Raw genomic sequence first — 17672 nt, forward strand, 5'->3', positions numbered from 1 at the left:
GAGAGCGGGGAAGAGAAAAGGGGAGGAGAAAGGGGAGGGCAGGGCCGGGAGGGGGGGGAGGACAGGGCAGGGCTGGGCTCTCTCTGCTCCGGCTGTTCAGTTTCTCCTAGGGCTGGGGCGAGGCGGCCGGCACCCGGCGGGACAGGAGCCCCGGAGCAGCGCTGAGGATGACGCGGTACCCGGGCGCGCGGGGTCCCTGGGGGGCCCAGTTCCTGCTGCTGCTGCACGGCCTGGCCTGGGCGCGGGCAGGTAACCGTGGGCATGGGGGGTCCCGGGCGCAGGGCTCAGGGGCCAGGCTGGGGCACCAGGAGGGAGGCATATTTGGGGGGGCTCCGCCGGGCTGGGGTGGAGGGTGTCCCCCGCTGGGCACGGCGGAGAGGCTGCCTGGGGCAGATCCGCACCCCATGGCCTGGGAGGCAGCTCGGAGACGGGGGTGTTGGCTGGCTGGGTCATCGCAGGGGGGGGGCCCCCCACCGGTCCCCCCGCCCACATTGACACAAACTGATCATCCAGCCCCCCCGCCTCTGAAACACGAGAGGCAAAACCACCCCCTGGGCGGGTCGCACATTGGGCCCAGGATGGCCGGACTGGGCCGGAGCAAGGGGCCGGCTGGACACGGACACCGCTGCCACATGCAGCCTCACACATGCACACACGCGTGTGCATCACACACACACGCACACACGCATGTGCCCCCCATCACTCCCCCCGGCCCGGGGTCCAATGGGGGGGACACAGAGGAGAGATGGGGTAGGCCCAGTCCCCCCCGGCCAGCCCCCCTTCCCAGCCCCCGACACCCCTAGCCACACCCAGGCCCTCCTGAGCCCAGCTCGCCCCAGCCAGGCACACCAGGGGAGCAGGCATGTGCCGACCCCGGCTCCTCTGCTCCCCCCAGCGGAGCCCAGACCAGCCCCCAGGGCTCAGCCCCTCCAGCCCCACACCTCATCCTGAGCTGGGACTGAGTTGGGGGCTGCGGGAGGGGCCTGACAGGGGCAGCTGGGGGGCCCAGCCCCATGCTGAGCCGCAGCAGCTCTAGAGATGGGCTGTTGTCAGGCCCGTTTACCCCCGGCCCGTGGCTCTGGGAGGGGTGGGGGGCAGGGGTGGGGGGCAGGCTGGCAGCCAGGACTCCTGTGTCCTCTCCTGGGCTCTGGGGGGAGTGGGGCCTGGTGCACCAGGCTACGTTCAGCACCACGGACAGGGCACCTAGGAGGGCTCCTCCCACACCTGGGGGAGGGAGTGGCCCCAGGCTGGGGGAGTCTCGGGCCTGGCTGGGGCGCCCTCCAATATCTGTGCCTGGCCCAGGCATGGGGCCAGCCAGTGTCTCCAGCCTTGAGCCCTTGGTGCTGCCAGCAAGGGGGGCTCCCAGCGCGACTGGGGGTCTCCTCTGCCCCAGATTTTCTCGCTGACGCCCCCGCCCGGAGGGCCTGGGGGGGGCCGACAGGTACCGATGAGTCAGCGGTGACGCTCGTCCAGCTGTGCACAGCTGCACCTGGCACTTGGCCGGGCCCCCCAGCCCCTGGCGGAGACAGCTGGAGCTGGGCGCCCAGGGCTCCCGCGCGGGCCCTGCCTCCGGGAGGGGGACTCAGCTGGGATGGCCCGTGGGTCGCCCTGTGCCTCCCCACACCCCTGTCTGTCTGTCCCCACTCCCTCTCCCGTCTGTCCATCCTGCAGGGACAAGGCTCTATTTATTCTAGATGCAAGGCCCCAGCACGGCTCCGTCCGGCTCCCAGGCGGGTGGGGCCAGGCTCCGTGTCCCGGCCGGGCAGATCTGTGCTGGGGTGGGGGCAGGCTCGTGGCTGGCGGCCGCGGTGCCGCACCCCGGGGGTGCCAGTTGCTGGCAAGCGGGGCCTGGCCACGCCCGGCGTGCTCAGCCAGGTGGGAGCAGCGCTGCCCCGGGGCCATGGCTGGGGAATGCGGCGGGGTCTGGACTCCAAGGCCCCCACCCCAGCTTGGCCGGGTGAGCCGGTGCTGGCCTGTGCGGTTCACCCCGGTGCTGCCAGAAGGTGAAGGCGAGCCAGAGAATCGATCCCACTGGGCCCTGGGGCAGGGGTGCTGGTGTCGCAGGAGTGGGGCTGGGCTGGGTGGCTCCCCGCGGTTCGGCTCCTTCGTGTGTATTCCAGACGGGGCGGTGCCGGGGCGTTCTGGGTCGGGGGGCTCTGGGCTGGGGGGCGCCCACAGTGGGGCAGGCATCCCTGCTTTGAAGGTGCTGCTGGGGCCACGGGAGCCCAGGCCGGCACGGAAGGACCCTCTCGCTGGGTTGGCTGCATCCCGCCAGGTCTCCGGCTGCCCGGCCCGCGCTGGGGACCCCGTGGCGCCTGCGGTGCAGAGCCAGGGCTGACACCCACCCCCGGTGCTAGGCAGGCTGGCGAGCAGGGCTGGGATCCCGGGTGAAGGGGGCTGGGCCTGTGATCCCTGCAGCCCATGGGGTGGAGAGGGACAGGGCTGGACCCACAGCTCAGCCTCCAAGGCCAGCACTGCCAGGGACCAGCCCCGCTCCCTCCCAGGGCTTGCACGTCTCCCCAGTCTGCCTCCCGGCCAGGGTCCCCCCCAGCTCTGCTGGAGCCCCTCACTCCTGACCCGCAGCCCCTGCCAGCCCAGCCCTGGGCCTGGGCCTGGCTTGGGAGGGGGGGTCTCTGCCTCTCTCCAGATCCGTTGCCCCAGCTGGGGGGGGCCCTGTGGCTGGGGTCTCTTAGGGGCTGGGGGGGAGGTGCACAGGATGGCTGGGGGTCTGGGGGAGTCTCTAACCCCACTGACTCGCTGTAGCCTGTGTTCTGAGCGGGGGGCTGGGCCCCCCTTGCTGGGGCCTGGAGACCGAGCACGGCTCCTCTGGGAGCTCCCGGCAGGAAATGGGACCCAAGCGCCGGGGTCAGGAGAGCCTGGGAACCAGTGCTGGGTCCCCTCCCCTCGCTCACACCCAGCGGGGCACAGAGCCCCCCCGTCTGTGCGTCCGACTCAGGCGCTGCTGGACAGCCATGGGGACCTGGGGCCAGGTGTCCCCACCGCTGTCTGTCTGTCTGGCCAGCACGGCACCAGTTGGTCTCTTAGCTGGCCCAGGATGGGGCCCCCTACCCCGGTTTCCCTTCCCCCCCAGCCTGTCTAGACAGGCCCTCCGCCAGGCAAGTGGGGACAGGCGCTGCTGCCCCAGGGCAGAGGGGCTGCTCTGTCTGGGATGGAAATCTGACCCCCCCCATTCCAGCGTCTGCCCCCCCCCGGCTGCTCCAGGATTAACCCCTGAGGTGCCGAGGGGTCTGTGGCTGGATGCTGCAGGGTGGTGGGGTGGGGGGGTTGCTAGGGGTGTGGGAAATGGGGGGGGAAGGGTGGCTTTTCTCACACAGCCCCTCTGATCCGCCCGGTAGGATGAGTGAGGCTGAGAAGGGGGCAGGTAGGGCATCCCCAGGCATCGCTCTGCCTCAGAGGGAGACGGGAGCAGGGCAGCTGCAGGCCCCGCGGCACCTGCCTGGCCCAGCGGGTTCCCCCAGGGCAGAGTCCTCGCCCCAGCGCCGGTGCCAAGTGGGGCAGAGGAATGCAGGGAAGGAATCTCGGCCGGCTGGGGGGGTCGTTGGAGCTGCACAGCTGCCTGGCACCTCCCAGTGCCCTGGCAAGGAAGGGGGGAAACTGAGGCACTGGAGGGGGGACTCACATGAGGCTGGGTGAGCAAGGCATTCTGGGAGCTGATTAGGCAGGGCCTGACCTGAGTCCAGGCCGAGTGTGGGGAGCCCCTGGTGCAGAGGGCGGGGGTGACCCCGGGGAGGGTGACCCCGTGTGGCAGAGGTGACCCTGCACCGTGACCCTGTTTTCCCGTCGCTCCGTAGCCGAGCCAGTGGATGTGCTGCAGGCGCTGGGCGTGCAGGGCGGCAGGGACGGCGTCTCCATCACGGCCGGGATCTGCCCCCAGCGGCGCGGGGCCGAGGCGAGCGACTTGGCGTTCCGCCTGGAGAACGGCACCCGGCTCAGCGCCCCCACCCGCCAGCTCTTCCCAGGTACGGGCCGCCCGGGCGCCGGGTCAGGGCTGGGGGGTGCCGGCAGTGGGCAGGCGGGCCGAGGGGCTGGTGCCAGGAGCGGGGCAGGCTCTGGCTCCGGGCATGGGCTGTGGCTGAGCCCAGTGCCTGTTCTCCCTCCCCAGACGGCCCCTTCCCTGAGGATTTCTCCATCCTGGCGACGCTGCGGGCGCGGCGGGGCAGCCAGGCCTTCCTGCTGTCGCTTTACGACGAGCGGGGAGTGCAGCAGCTGGGCGTGGAGATCGGCCGCTCGCCCGTATTTCTCTACGAGGACCAGGACGGGCAGCCAGCGCCGGAGCGATACCCGCTCTTCCGCAGGGTCAGCCTGGCCGACGGCAAGTGAGTGCCGGGCCCTGCGGGCTGGGGCGGGCGTGGGGACAGGGCTGGAAAGACGGGCACGTCTGGGGGAGACGCCCGCTGTCCCTGCTGCCAGCTGGAGTCAAGGTAGAGCTGGGGATAGAACCCAGGTGTCTGGGCTCTGAGCCCCGCCCTGCTCTAACCACTGGACCCCGCTCCCCTCCTGGAGCCGGGATAGAACCCAGGCGTCCGGGCTCTGAGCCTCGCCCTGCTCTAACCACTGGACCCCACTCCCCACCCGGAGCCGGGATAGAACCCAGCTGTCCGGGCTCTGAGCCTCGCCCTGCTCTAACCACTGGACCCCGCTCCCCACCCAGAGCCGGGATAGAACCCAGCTGTCCGGGCTCTGAGCCGCGCCCTGCTCTAACCACTGGACCCCGCTCCCCTCCGGGAGCTGGGATAGAACCCAGGCGTCCGGGCTCTGAGCCCCGCCCTGCTCTAACCAGTGGACCCCACTCCCCACCCGGAGCCGGGATAGAACCCAGCTGTCCGGGCTCTGAGCACCGCCCTGCTCTAACCACTGGACCCCACTCCCCTCCTGGAGCTGGGATAGAACCCAGGCGTCCGGGCTCCCCGGCCCGGGTGGCTGCGGTCGGTCCCCGTGACACTAGCGCCCCCCGCAGGTGGCACCGTGTGGCGCTGAGCGTGGAGGGCACCAACGTGTCGCTGCTGGTGGACTGCGAGGCGCCCGTGACGCTGCCCTTGGAGCGCGGGGCCCGGCCCGTGGTCAGCACGGCGGGTGTCACCCTGCTCGGGGCCCGGCTGCTGGACGAGGCCGTGTTCGAGGTGGGGCCGCGCCGGCGGGACTCGGGGGGCAGGGCCGAGCGCTCAGTGTGACCCGGCAGCTCCCGGGCGGGGTGGGGCGGAGGCAGGCTGGGGCCAGGGCTGCCCTTTCCCTGGTGATGCAGTGGGTCAGGCCGGGTCTGATGTGGGGGGTGCCGGGGGCCCCCCTTGCCCGGCCAGCTCCTGGCACCCTGCGGGCAGGTGTCTCTAGCCCTGGGTGTGAAGAACGGACCCTGCCACAGGGGCCCCCGGCTGAGTCTGCGTCTAACCCCAGCTGCCTTTGCCAGCTGGGTGCGGGGTCCTCCGTAGGGCAGGCCCAGGGGCCGAGCAGGGCCACGGGCCGGGGGGCTGGAGCCTCGAGCGGGGCCCAGTTTGCCATTCACCCCAGTGTAGGGGGCCCGTCTGCTGGGGTACATGATGGGGGCAGGGCCTTGGGGCCGGGAGGTGGCCGTGCGTACGTCTGGCCTGGGGGGCCTGCGCTCCTCAGCAGGCAGCCGGGGGGCTGGGGGCGCCCCGAGGAGCCAGGAGCTGCCCCGGGAGCTGTGGGCCCAGAGGCCAGGCTGCCGCCCCCACATTCCTGCCGGCTGAGTCTGCGAGCGGCAAATGTCAGGGGCCGCGGGTGAAGGGCCCCATTGATGCCGGGGAGCCGGGCCGGGGGCGGCTGGGAACAAGGCCCCGCTTGTCCTGGAGCCGGGCCCCTCGGGGCGCCCAGGGCGGGGCCAGGCTGGGCCGCAGCTCACGGCAGCTTCCTGGGCTCTGCCCCCCACCGGGCCTGGCCGGGCAGAGACTGTGGGGGGACGAGGGCAGGGCTTGGCCCTGGGTGGGGCCCTCTTGTCTGACAGCGCCAGCTGGGCGGGGCGGGGGGAGCAGGGTGACCTGGCCTGACCCTGGGGTCCCCCTTGGCAGGGGGCAGGGGGCCCCAGATGCTCTGCACTGGCCCTGCCGGCTGGCGAAGCTGATCTCCCTGGGAACGTGGGGGCGGGCGGGCCGGAGGAATGTTCCCAGGGAGCCCCCCTGCCGGGCCGCATCTGGTGCCTATTCCCACTCCCCCGCCGGGCCTGTGTGCCCCAGGGCTGCGTCCCAGCCCCACACGGTGCCCGGGGGGTCTGTGGGGATCTGAGCGATGGAAGCCGGGCGGGGCTGGGGGGCTCCCCCCGCCAGTGGGTCCCAGCGGGTCAGAGAGGTCTCCAGGGCTGTGTGTGTGCGAGGGGCGCGTCTCTCCCCAGGCGGTGTAGGCTGGGGGGCCATGGCCAGGCGGGAAAGGGCTGGGGGGGAGCCTGGATCCCATCTGGGCAGCGGCAGGGGGTGCCGGTGGGCACAGGCGTGTGCAGTTCTCACCCCCCCGGACGGCCGTGCCCACCCCCCGGCGCTGTGGCGCGTCGCCCCGTGTCCCAGCATCCCCGCTCGCCGTGCTGAGAGGCACTAAGGAGCCGGCAGCCAGGCCCTGAGGGATGCGGCTCTTGGCTCGTGCCAGCGCCAGCCGCGCCCGGGCCCCGCGCCAGCCCCGTCACGCTGCGCACTGGGAAACACCTGCCCCCCGGCCCCCCGCCCCGGCGAGCGCCGGGTCCCAGCCAGCTCCTGCAGCTGCGGCCGTGGGAGCCGGGAGGGACGTGTGAGCCGGCCTGGGGGGCAGAGGCTGGGCCCCGGGGGCGACGCTGCCCCAGCCGCCGCTCAGCCCGGTTTGCCTCCCTCCCTCCCGCCCAGGGCGACCTCCAGCAGCTGCTGATCGCTCCGGACCCGCGGGCGGCTCTGCTCTACTGCGAGCGCTACATGCCGGGCTGCGACGGGCCCCTGCTCTACCGCCTGCCGGGCCCCTTCCCCGAGGTAGGTGCCACGCCCCCAACCCCCCCCGACCCCTCTGGTCCCACGGCCTCGGCCCGGCTCCAGGGGACCAGGTGCGGCCCCGGCTGCCAGGATGTGCCCAGCTGGGCTTGGCGCGGCCGGAGCCTGCACCCTCGTCTCCATCCATGAGTCAGACGGGCCTGGGAACGGCCGCCCCCGGCCTGGCACAGCATCCCCATGTCCCGGGCAGCGGGGTCCTTCCCCCCACCCATGCCACTCGCCCTCCGCCACGTGGCCGGGCTGTGCGTGGAGCCCCCGCCCCAGCACCCCCCAGCTGCGAGGAGAGGCTCCCTGCTCCCCAATGCGGCCCAGCACCCGTCACCCGCCAGTGCTTAGCCCCCGGACACCCGGGGTCCAGGCCCGACTCGCTGCCTGGGCCTGCTCCCGCTGGGGAGACTCTGGAGCGGGTCGGGTCTGGGGGGAAGACGCTGGTCGCCTGGCTGGGCTCCGGACACCTGCTGGCAGGAGCAGCATGGAAGAGGACAGGCTGGCGGCCCCCTGGCTCTCGCCCCCCAGCCAGTGCCAGCCGGGGCGGGCAGTGGGTGCCAGGTCTCTCATGCCCCTCTCTGTGTCTCCCCCGTCCTGCCCCCTTGCAGAGCGGGCCCGAGGCCACCGCGGCCCCTCCCCGCAAGAAGGGCAGGAAGGGCAGGAAGGGCAAAGGCCGGGGCAAGAAGAAGCGGAACAAGGAGCGGGCGCAGCCGGATTCGGCGCCGACCGCGGGGCCGGGCCAGGTAGAGAGAGTGACTAACCCGCCCGCTGTGCCGCTGCCTAACCCGCTGCCGGCCACCCCGGCTCTGCCCACGCCGCTTCCCGCGCCCAGCCGCACCCAGCCGCACCCAGCCGCACCCAGCCGCACTGCTGATTCACCGCCCCGGGGCTGGCCCACCCGCTCTGCCGCCAGCTGTCTCCCCGCGGCCTGGACCAGGGCCGGGCAAGAGAGATCTGTCCGTCCAGTTCTGTCTGTCCAGCCTTGCCCTCCATTCCCCTCCGTCCCTGTGGGCACAGCCCCTCGCCAGGCCCTGCACCCGTCTGTCTCATCTGCTCCAGGAGAGGACTCGGCCTTTGGGTCCGTTGGACCTGGAACTCGGGCCACGAGCCCCCAGACGAGCCCCAGGCGGGGGCAGCGTCAGCCAGGGGGTTAACATGGGGAGTCAGGGCAGCCGGAGGTCCTGGGACCAACCCCCGCCCCCATCCTCCCTACCCATCACTGGCTTTGGAATTGCACCGGGCTCGCTTCTGGCTACCCTAGAAACCTGCTGTGCACAGAGCCAGCTGGCAGCCGGGGCGGGGTGCTGGGGGGTGCTGGGAGGCAGGGGTGTGGGGCGGGGTCTTGGAGGCAGGATGAGGGGCAAGGTGCTGGGGGGCGGGCAGGGGGCAGGGTGTGGGGCAGGGAGCTGGGACGGGGCAGGGGGCAGGGGTGTGGGGCAGGGAGCCGGGGGGCAGCTCTCTCCAGATGCCCAGACCCTTGGGGGCAGAGCAGCGTCTGAGCCGTGACAGGCCCTGGACCCCCAGGAACGGGGCAGCTGAGTGACCGGGCCCCCACGAAGGGGCTTGGGTCCCCTGATTGCCCGGCCCTGGGACCGGGGCCAAGGCTGCAGCTGGTGGCAGACGTGGGTCGGGCAGGAGCGGAGCCGGCGTCACGCTTGGCAGGAGGGGGGGCCCTGACACCCCCAGGTGAGGCGGATCCTGGGCCTGGCAGTCGCCTGTGTCAGGGTGGGATGCGGTGCTGGGGGGGGCTGGCACCAGGCCCCCGGCACCTGCAGCTGTGGGGACACGACTCCCCACAGCAGGAGGTGGCTCTGCGCCGCTCCCCTCACCGCCCCCCAGTGCCCACTCGCACCGCCCCCCACCAGCCCCTCCCCCCGGCGGGCCCTGCCCAGGGGGGCTGTGCTGGGTGCCCACTTGGCTCCCCTCATGCCCCGTTTCCTCCCCACGGCCCTTCGAGGAGGATGCCCCGACACAAGCAACCCCTGCACCAGAGGTGACCCCATCTGGGGAGGAGCACTTCAGCCCCCGGCCCGGGATGGAGCCTGCCCCCACCGTGACGGTCAGCCTGCACCTCCCCGATGCCTACCAGGTACCGCGGCCGGGGGAGCAGGGCCAGAGGGGGGAGCTGGGGGATGGTGCCCCTCAGCCCCCCGCAACCGCCAGTGACCCCCGGCTTCCCCCCTCGCCCCACAGATCCCGGGAGAGGAGTACGTGATCGGGGCGGACGGGGGCCCCAACAGCACAGAGCCCCACGACTACGCCCTGAGGGAGTACGAGGAGTACGATGCCGGGCAGCCCCCGGGCCACGACGCCAGCTGGGAGCGCCACGGTGCCGCTGAGCGACGGGAGACCCTGTTCCAGACCGCCTGGGTATGAGTGGGGCAGGGCGCGGGTGGAATGGGGGGGCAGGCATGGGGGATGGGAATGGGGGGGCGGGGTGCCACTGGGGACGGGGCAGTGGTCGGAATGGGCAGACGGATGCTGGTGGGATGGGGCACGGGCGGGAATGTGGGGGCGGGCAGGGGGGGACGGGGCATTGGCCATCCGGGTTTCTGCTCGGGGCCTCCCGTACCGGCTGCTAGCCCCACAGCCCGGGCCTGGGCCAAGACGGCCGTCCCCGGCGCCCGTGGGCCATATCGCTGGGTGGCGCCCGCTGTCGGGAGGTTGGGCAGGGTCCTGCGGGTGGGGGGCTGCGGTGCCTGAGCAGGGGGGACGGGGGTTGTTGGCCGCCCCGTCTCATCCTGCCCCACGCGTCCGTTGCAGGCAGCCAGCCCGAAGGGCGAGAAAGGGGAGCCGGCCGTCTTTGAGCCCGTGAGTAGCCGGTGCAGCCGCGGCACCGCAGCCAAGGGCAGAGCCACCCAGGGGTCCCAGGGGGTCCCTCGTCCTCCAGCTAAAAGCCGGGCCGGGGCGCGGGGGGGGGACGGGCCCCGGCCGGGTCGGGTCCCTGCACGGGCTGCCTGCGCCCTGGGCCCAGGGCATGGAGGGCTTAGCCCAGCCTGTGTCTGTCCGGCCCAACGGCCCCTCCTCGGCTGGGCGGGGTGCCCGGTGGGGCCGCGGGGGCTCCGGGGACCGTGGGCTCCATCCAGGCGGGTGCTGGGGCTGCGCGAGGGCGGGGCCGGGTGCCGTCAGCGCTGCCCTAACCGGCTCTTCTTCTCCTAGGGCAGGCGATTCGAGGGGCCGCCGGGAGCCCCGGGGCCAGCGGTAAGAACCAGGCGCGGGGGGGCCCCGTCGGTGAACCCCGGCACCTCGCCCGCTCGCAGCGGCTCCCAGCCCGGCGCTGGAGGGAGCCGGGGAGTGGGGGGGGGGAGGGGGGCTGGGGGAGCAGGGGCTGGCGGGCGTGGGGCTCCGTGGGTCTCTGCAGTGACTGAGGCTCCTCTGTGTCTCTCCCAGGGGGAGATGGGCCCCCCGGGGCCGGGGGGGCCGGTGGGGCCGCCGGGGGACCCTGGCGACCAGGTAAGGAGGCCGCGGCGGGAGGAGGGGGGCGGCGGGGGCCTGTCAGAGGCTGCCCAGCCGCGGGGGCTGCAAGTCCCTGCCTGAGCCGCCTGCTGATTGACGGGGCCCCCCCTTCCCTCTCTGCAGGGCCCTGCGGGGCAGCCGGGGCTGCCGGGAGCCGACGGGGGCTGGGGCCCCCCCGGGACCGTGATTGTGCTGCCGGTAGGTGCGGACGGGGGCCCGTGGGGTGCACGGGGCAGGGTGGGACAAGGGCTGTCCCCAGCCGTGGGGAGCGGCCGCGGGGGACCCCACTGAGCCTGGGCCGGCGGGGCTGTGGGCGGGGGTGAGATGGGTTGGGTCACTGGTGTCCAGGTGTGGGGGGGGGCACTCCCCGCCGTGTGGGGGGGGAGTGGGGCTGGTGTCCAGGTGGGGGGGGCTGGTGTCCAGGTGGGGGGGCTGCTCCCCGCTGTGTGGGGTGGGAGGGTGGGAGGCTGGGCCGCTCCCCGCTGGGGGGGCTGGTTCTGGGGGGGACAGGCCGTCCCCCCCAGCGCTGACCCGGGCGCTGCCCCGCTCTCCCCAGTTCCAGTTCGGCCGGGACTCGCCCTCGGTGACCTTCCAGGAGGCCCAGGCCCAGGCCATCCTGCAGCAGGCCAAGGTAGAGCCAGGCTCCCGTCTGTCTGTCTGTCCGTCCGGCCCTGTGCTCCCCTCCCCGGCTGCTCGCGGTCCTCAGGAGCCCCGGGGGGCAGGGGGCCCCGTCTCTGCCCCCGCCTCACCTGTCTCCTTCTCTCCTCAGCTCTCCATGAAGGGACCCCCGGGCCCGACGGGCTTGACTGGCCGGCCGGGACCCCTGGTGAGTGGGGAGTCGGGGGTGGCCGGGCCTGGGGTGCCAGGGTGGGGCTGGGGGAGGCTGTGTGGGGCGGTCCCACGGGATGGGCAGGGGCCGGTCGATGTGGGGTGGGAGCAGCTCACGGTGCCCCCGTCCCGTCGCCCCAGAGACGCCTGCAAACCTCCAGGCTTCTTGTGGGGGGTCCCCGGACAGGCTGTGGGAGGGTGTGGGGGCAGTGGGGGGCCGGGGCATGTGGGGAGAGATCTCGGGGTTAATTTTCTGGATGTAAATAGCCCCAGGATTGCGTGGGTGGCTGTGGGGCAGGGAATGGGACGTGGGCCTTTCACCTGTGGGGCGCCAGCTGCAGCTGTGCCAGGGACTGACCCGGGGGCTATCACCTGCCTTCCCCACCTGATCCTGGGCGCTTTTCTGCTTTGTTTTGGTAGGGTCTCCCTGGAAATCCAGGCCGGAAAGGGGACTCAGGAGACATGGGGCCGCAGGTGAGCCGTGTGACTCCAGGGAGGCTGTGGGGCGGGTCTCTGGGCTGTGCTGGGAGCCAGCTGTGGGGTGGTGGGTGCTGATCCCTGCTCCCCTGGGGCCAGGCATGGGGCGCTGAGCTGTGCCCTTCCCTGGGCTGGAGCAGGCACCTGGTGATGGGTACCGGGGGGCATGGTGTGGGGCCTCGTTTGGGTGAGGGGTGGTCTGTGCTGGGGGATGTGGGGAGCTGGCTGGGGGCCAATGTGGAGCCCAGTGAGGCAGAGGTGGTGCAGGGTCTGGAGTGGAGGGGCCCAGCCCAGCTCAGGGGAGTGCGGGGCCCAGTGGGGGGTTGGGCGGGGGGGCGGGGGGCCTGGCAGGGGGGCTATGCAGGGGGGAGAGCGGAGCTATCAGCCCTTCTTTCTCCCGCAGGGTCCGTGGGGGGCACAGGGCCCGCCTGGCGTGCTGGGGAAAAGGGGCAAACGGGTGAGTGCGACTGCCTGTGGGGACACGCCCCACACCCCCAGCCCACCAGCCTGCCCCGGCTCGCCCCTGTGCTCAGGAACAGCCCTGAGCGGGGCCCTCTTCCTGGGGCCGAGCCGGAGCCTTCCCTCCCCGCAGCCTGTGCAGCTGGGTGGGACCCGGGGGGAGCCCCCCACGGCGCTCTGCCCCCCACGCCGGGCAGCCAGGACTCCCCGCCGGCGCAGGAAATGGGTTATTAGCGGTGGGGAACTTGGCACCGAACGGCTCGTGCTTAGCGCAGGGGCTGGAGCTGCAGCGCAGCCCGTCTCGGGGAGCCCCCGCCCTGCGGCAGGCCCCTTCACCCCTTCCTCCGCCCCGGGCGAAGAGCGCCCCTGCCTCCCCCTCCCTGCCCTCCAGCCTGCCCCGGGAAGTGCCTGCCCATTGGCGGCACCCAGGAGCCAGGGACCGTCTTTCCCTCCCCCAGGTCAACGTGCTGCACACACGGGAAACTGAGGCACGCACCGCGTCCATACAAAATAGTCAGAAAAGTCCCACTTGGTTGCAGCCGCGACTTGCCCCATGCCCTGAGCCGGTCCCTGTGCGGTGCCGGAAGGGCCCCGATCCTTGTCCAGCGAGGGCAGCCTGGCGGGGCCCCTGTGGCCCTTCCCCTGGCCGCTGTCCCCGCTCAGGGTAACGGGGTCACATCCCCCTCTCTGGTCCTGCAGAGGCACCCACTCAGCCCTGGGCCCCTGGCCCTCTGGAGCAGGCTCTGTCAGGCAGGCCAGCTTCGCTTTGCCCTCAGGGATGGGCCCGGGTCCCGCCCGGCCACCGGCCCGTTGGGTTCTGAAGGCAAAAGCGTCACCCCAGAGAAGCCAACAGCCCTTCCTGCTTTCTCGCAGGTTCTCAGCGGCACCCCCGGGCAGGGACAGGCCGTCACCCCCCAGCGGCTTTCCTGTGGCGGCAGAGTCACCCCCTTGGCTCAGACCAAGCACCAGACTCGTGTCCTGCCCCCCTGCCTAGGGATCGGGCCCCAAGGTCCTGGCCCCTGGCTGGCTGGGCTCGGACTCCGGCTGATTGTTCACGGTTGGTCCCGGGGATCCAGCCGGCCGGGGGCTTTGAACCACCCTAGGTAGCAGCTGGTCTGCAGCCCGGTGCCCCCTCAGGGGGCAGCGTCAGAGGCTGGGTCCCGCCGTGGGGTCAGCAGCCCCCCTCGCCCCCTCGAGCGCTGTTGCATCTGGGTCTCGTTCCGCACGCGCATGACCGTCCCTGGGCTGCGTCCGCCTGCAGCCCCCCCCGGCCCAGGGCCCCCCAGTCCCTGCTTCACCCCGGCGGGGCCAGACCCTCCTGTCCCCCAGCCACGGGGCCAGGCGACGGCAGGAGGTTCCCCCTCACCCCTGCCCTGTTTTGCAGGGCCGCTCTGGGGCGGACGGCGCCAGGGGCCTTCCGGGGGACACCGGACCCAAGGTCTGTGACTGGATCGGGATCCCTGGGGGGCGGGGCTGGGCGTCAGGACTCCTGGGTTCTAGCTGCAGTTCTGGGCGGGGGGCCGGGGCCCGGGAGCTCTGGTTCTGTTCCCAGCACAGCCACAAACTCCTCTCGGGTGAGACCCGTCCCCACCGGTGCCTCGGTTTCCCTCGCTGAGATGCTGAGGTGACCCCGTGCGGAGCTTTGCAGATGGAGCCTGCTCTGGCAGGGGGCCTTGGGGCGGGAGGGAAGGGGGTTGGGGGGTGATGGGGGGAAATGGGGCGGGAAGAAGGGGGTGATGGCAGGACAAGGGGCTGGCTGCCCCCGGAGCCAGCCCCTGGGAGGCGTCAGAGGGACGTGGCCCCCCGGATGCCCTGTGTGCTGGGCCCGGTCCCCGCCCCACTCCCTGCGCCCCTAACGCTGCCCCCCTCCACGCAGGGCGACAGGGGCTTCGATGGGCTGCCAGGGCTGCCGGGCGAGAAGGGCCACAAGGTGAGTGTGAGCGTGAGCGTGGCCCCCCCCCTCCCTGCGCCTGCCCCCCCATGTCCCCACACCTGACTCCCCCACGTCCGACCCCTGTGTCCGGCCCCACGGGGCAGGTGTGAGTGTGGGGCCCCGCACACCTAGCCTGCCAGGTCTCACCTCTCTCTCTCTCTCCCGCAGGGGGAGGTGGGGAAGCCGGGGCCGGCTGGCCCCCCAGGCGAGAACGGCGCCAAGGTAAGGGCCCTGAGCGGGGAAGGGGGGCGCTGCCGGCACCCAGCGGGTCCGACTGCGCCCTCAGCTCCGCTCTCTCTCCTAGGGCTCGGGCGGCCTGCCAGGACCCAGGGGGCAGTCCGGGGAGCCTGTGAGTATCCCACACTGAGAGGCTGGGAGCCAGGACTCCTGGGTTCCCTCCCTGGCTCTCGGGGGGGCTCTGCTAGGGTGGAGGGGGGCTGGCACTCTGGGGCAGTCTAATGTATCTTTCTTCGGCCGTAGGGTGTGCGAGGCTTGGTCGGCTCCCGTGGCCCCCCTGGCCCCCCAGGACAGCCGGTACGAGACCTGTCTGTGTGTGTGCCCCGTGTGTGTTTGCTGCCCCCCCACTGACGCTCTCCCCTCCCCCCTGCAGGGTGTCAGCGGCATCGACGGGGCGCCCGGGCCCAAAGGCAACCTGGTGAGAGCTGGCGGGTGGGTCCCCTCGGCGCCCGCGGGGCGGGGCAGGCCCTGGGGGTGCAGCTCTGGGATAGCCGGGGACCGGGGGGGGGGGCCTGGCCCATGGGCTGGGGCGTCCTCATGGCTGCTGCTGCCCTGAGGCTCTGCATGTGGGGGGTGTAGAGGGCTGAAGGGTGGGGGGTATACGGAGTGGTAGGGGTCTGTGGGGTCTGTGGGGGTGTAGGCGGGAAGGGGCTGTGGGGAAGTAGGGGTCTGTGGGTTGTAAGGTGTGTAGGGGGATGTAGGGTGAGGGGCATGGGGCAGTAAGGGTCGGTGGGGGTCTGTAGGGGTTGTGGGGGGTTGGCGGGGGGGGCTTGGTTCAGGCCTGGGTCTCTCGGCGGAGGATCCCAGCAGGACGCTATGGGGTGGCACCGAGCGCTGGGCTGGCCCCTCGGGCTTTGTTCCCCGCCTCGGGAAGCCCCATGCGCTGGCCTCAGGGTGGGGTGGGTGGGGGGCAGCCTGTGCCCACGTCTCAGGGGTGCTGCTTTCTCCACAGGGGATCCAGGGGGAGCCGGGCCCCCCCGGGCAGCAGGGGAACCCAGGCCCCCAGGTACGTCCGTCACCCGCACGGGGCCACACGTGGGTCAGCTGGGCAAGGCTGGAGGCCCCGGACCCGCAGCCAATCAGATCGTTCCCCCGCCCCCCATCACTAATAGTGGGGAGGTTTGGCCAGTGCCCCCCCCAGGCCAGTCCCATGGGGGGGCAGAGATGGGGGACGGGCCTGGAGATGGGGCTGCTGGGGGCTGGAGCCGGGGGTGGCGAATGTGATGGGGGGCTGGGGGCCCGGGCAGGGGTGGGGCGGGGTCACCCCTCCCCCCCCGGTGACCCATCTCTGTTCTGTCTGCCAGGGTCTGCCTGGTCCCCAGGGGCCCGTCGGGATGCTGGGGGAGAAGGTGAGTGGGGAGGGCGTGGGGCTGCTCTGGAGTGTGTGTGGGGCTGGTCCAGCCGCCGGGTGCCCAGCCTGGAGTGGGGGGCCGGGAGCGATGGCTCCTCTTGGGGGGGGGGGGGGGCAGCCCGTGCTGGGGGGCAGGGCTGGCAGGGTCCTGCGTGGCCCCCGGCGGCTGTGAGTGGGGTGACCTGGTGACGTGTCCTTTCCCGCGCAGGGCCGGCCGGGGACGCTGGGCCTGCCGGGGGTGGCCGGGGCCGAGGGGCCCCCCGTAAGTACCGAGGGACACTGGGCTGTGGGGGGGGGGCAGACCCACACTGCTCCGAAGGGGAGGCTGGTGCCCCCTGGGCCGGCGCAGGGACCCAAGCGCTTCGGTGGGGGGCTGAGCGTCACCCAGGGGAGGGGGCTGCAAAGGGGGGGTCTCAGATACTGGCCTGGGTTTGGCCTGGCACGTCCCCTGGCACATGCCCTCGCACACTCACTCGCACACCCACCCCCTCCTCGTCTGTCCCCTGCAGCCGGGGAGCTGGGCCGGGGGCTGGGGCCGGGACCGGGTGCTTGCCCCCCACGCGTCTCTTGTGCTTTGTTGTAGGGTCACCCGGGCAGAGAGGGGCCGGCGGGGGAGAAAGGGCTGCAGGTACAGAGCGCCAGGGCCTGAACCGGGGCCGGGCCCCCCACGGTCCATTGGGCACACGGGGGGCAGCGTGGGACAGGGTGGGGCTGCCTCCAGGGGCACCTGGCGGCCACACTCCGCAGGGCAGAGGCCCCATCCCGGCAGGCCCTATGGAGCCCCATGTTGGGGGTGTGTGGGGGGGTCATGCCTGTGGGGCGGCCCATAGGGGTTTGGGGGGTCGTGCCTGTGGGGAGGCCCATAGGGGTTGTGCCTGTGGGGGGGCCCATAGGGGTTGTGCCTGTGGGGGGGCCATGGGGGTCATGGGGGGGTCGTGCCTGGGGGGGTCCCATAGGGATCGTGCCTGTGGGGGCCCGTGGGGAAGCAGGGCTGGGTCTCTGACGCTCTCTGTCCCTAGGGCCCAGCCGGTGCTGTGGGACCCGTTGGCTATCCAGGCCCCCGCGGGGTCAAGGTGGGTACCACCCCGAATATCCAGCCATGCCCCCTCCCCTTCCCCCAGCCCCTCGACAGGCTCAGAGCCCAGACAGGAGCTATCCCCCGTCCCCCCACCCCGTGCACCAGTGGGTCTGGAGCGTGTGGGACTCGGGCACCAGGGCACTGGCTGGGGCCCCTCCCCCAGCGCTGGGGCCCCCCAACTCCTGCACTCCATGTGCAGTGCTGCCCCGTCCCCCTCTGACCCCCATGTCTCCACAGGGGGCCTTCGGAGCCAGGGGTCTGAAGGGAAGCAAAGGGGAGAAGGTAAGTGGGGGCGGCGGGGGGGGGACAGCCTCCGGGACCTGCCAGGTTTGGAGGCGCAGAAAAATGTGGGGGGCTGTGGGGAGACTCCTGGGCTGGGGCTGGGCCAGCAGGGGCTGCGGGTCGGGAGTGAGGGGCCCTGGAAGAACTGGGGGGTCGGTGCTGGAAACCCTTGGACGCCCCCCACCTCGGGCGCTCGGTGCAGAGCTGCCAGTGCACGCCGAGAAGGGGGGCTCCCCCCAGGGTGGGGGGCTGGTCCCGCCCCAGGTGTGGGTGGGGGTGACCCGGCCAGCCCTGCCCCACGGGGGGGCCAAGCCCCACTCGGCCTGTCTGTGTCTGTCCAGGGAGAAGATGGATTCCCGGGCTTCAAGGGTGACATGGGCCACAAGGGCGACAGGGTGAGCGGGGCCCTCTGCGGGGGGGTCGGGGGTGAGCGGGACCCCTTGTGCGGGGGGGGGTCGGGGGTGGGCGGGGCCTGTCCTGAAGTGGGGGGGGTCGCAGCAGCTGGGGTTGCCGGGCTGGGGGCAGTTTCCTGTGGGCTGGGCCTAGCACAGCTGCTGTTGTGGGGCAGGATGGGGGGAAGTGGGTGTGGCTCTGGGGGAGGGG

The 17672-nt window shown here is 72.6% G+C and overlaps 1 protein-coding gene across 1 annotated transcript; it reads left to right on the plus strand.

Moving 5' to 3' along the window:
- Positions 1 to 125: 125 nt before the first annotated feature.
- On the plus strand, positions 126 to 17615 carry LOC137161251 (collagen alpha-1(XI) chain-like). Its single transcript, XM_067560354.1, has 30 exons — positions 126 to 249; positions 3813 to 3980; positions 4124 to 4337; positions 4979 to 5141; positions 6843 to 6962; positions 7577 to 7711; positions 8926 to 9057; positions 9162 to 9338; positions 9732 to 9779; positions 10128 to 10169; positions 10359 to 10421; positions 10548 to 10622; positions 10981 to 11055; positions 11194 to 11250; positions 11673 to 11726; positions 12133 to 12186; positions 13573 to 13626; positions 14065 to 14118; positions 14290 to 14343; positions 14426 to 14470; positions 14602 to 14655; positions 14732 to 14776; positions 15311 to 15364; positions 15663 to 15707; positions 15918 to 15971; positions 16293 to 16337; positions 16729 to 16782; positions 17025 to 17069; positions 17411 to 17464; positions 17595 to 17615. Exons 1-30 carry the CDS (start codon positions 168 to 170, stop codon positions 17613 to 17615), a joined length of 2337 nt encoding a protein of 778 aa, XP_067416455.1. The 5' UTR covers positions 126 to 167.
- Positions 17616 to 17672: the final 57 nt, after the last annotated feature.

Source organism: Emydura macquarii, unplaced genomic scaffold, assembly GCF_026122565.2.
Source record: "Emydura macquarii macquarii isolate MOO-44397 ecotype Brisbane River unplaced genomic scaffold, CSIRO-AGI_Emac_v2 contig_2292, whole genome shotgun sequence".
Taxonomy (NCBI): domain Eukaryota; kingdom Metazoa; phylum Chordata; order Testudines; family Chelidae; genus Emydura; species Emydura macquarii.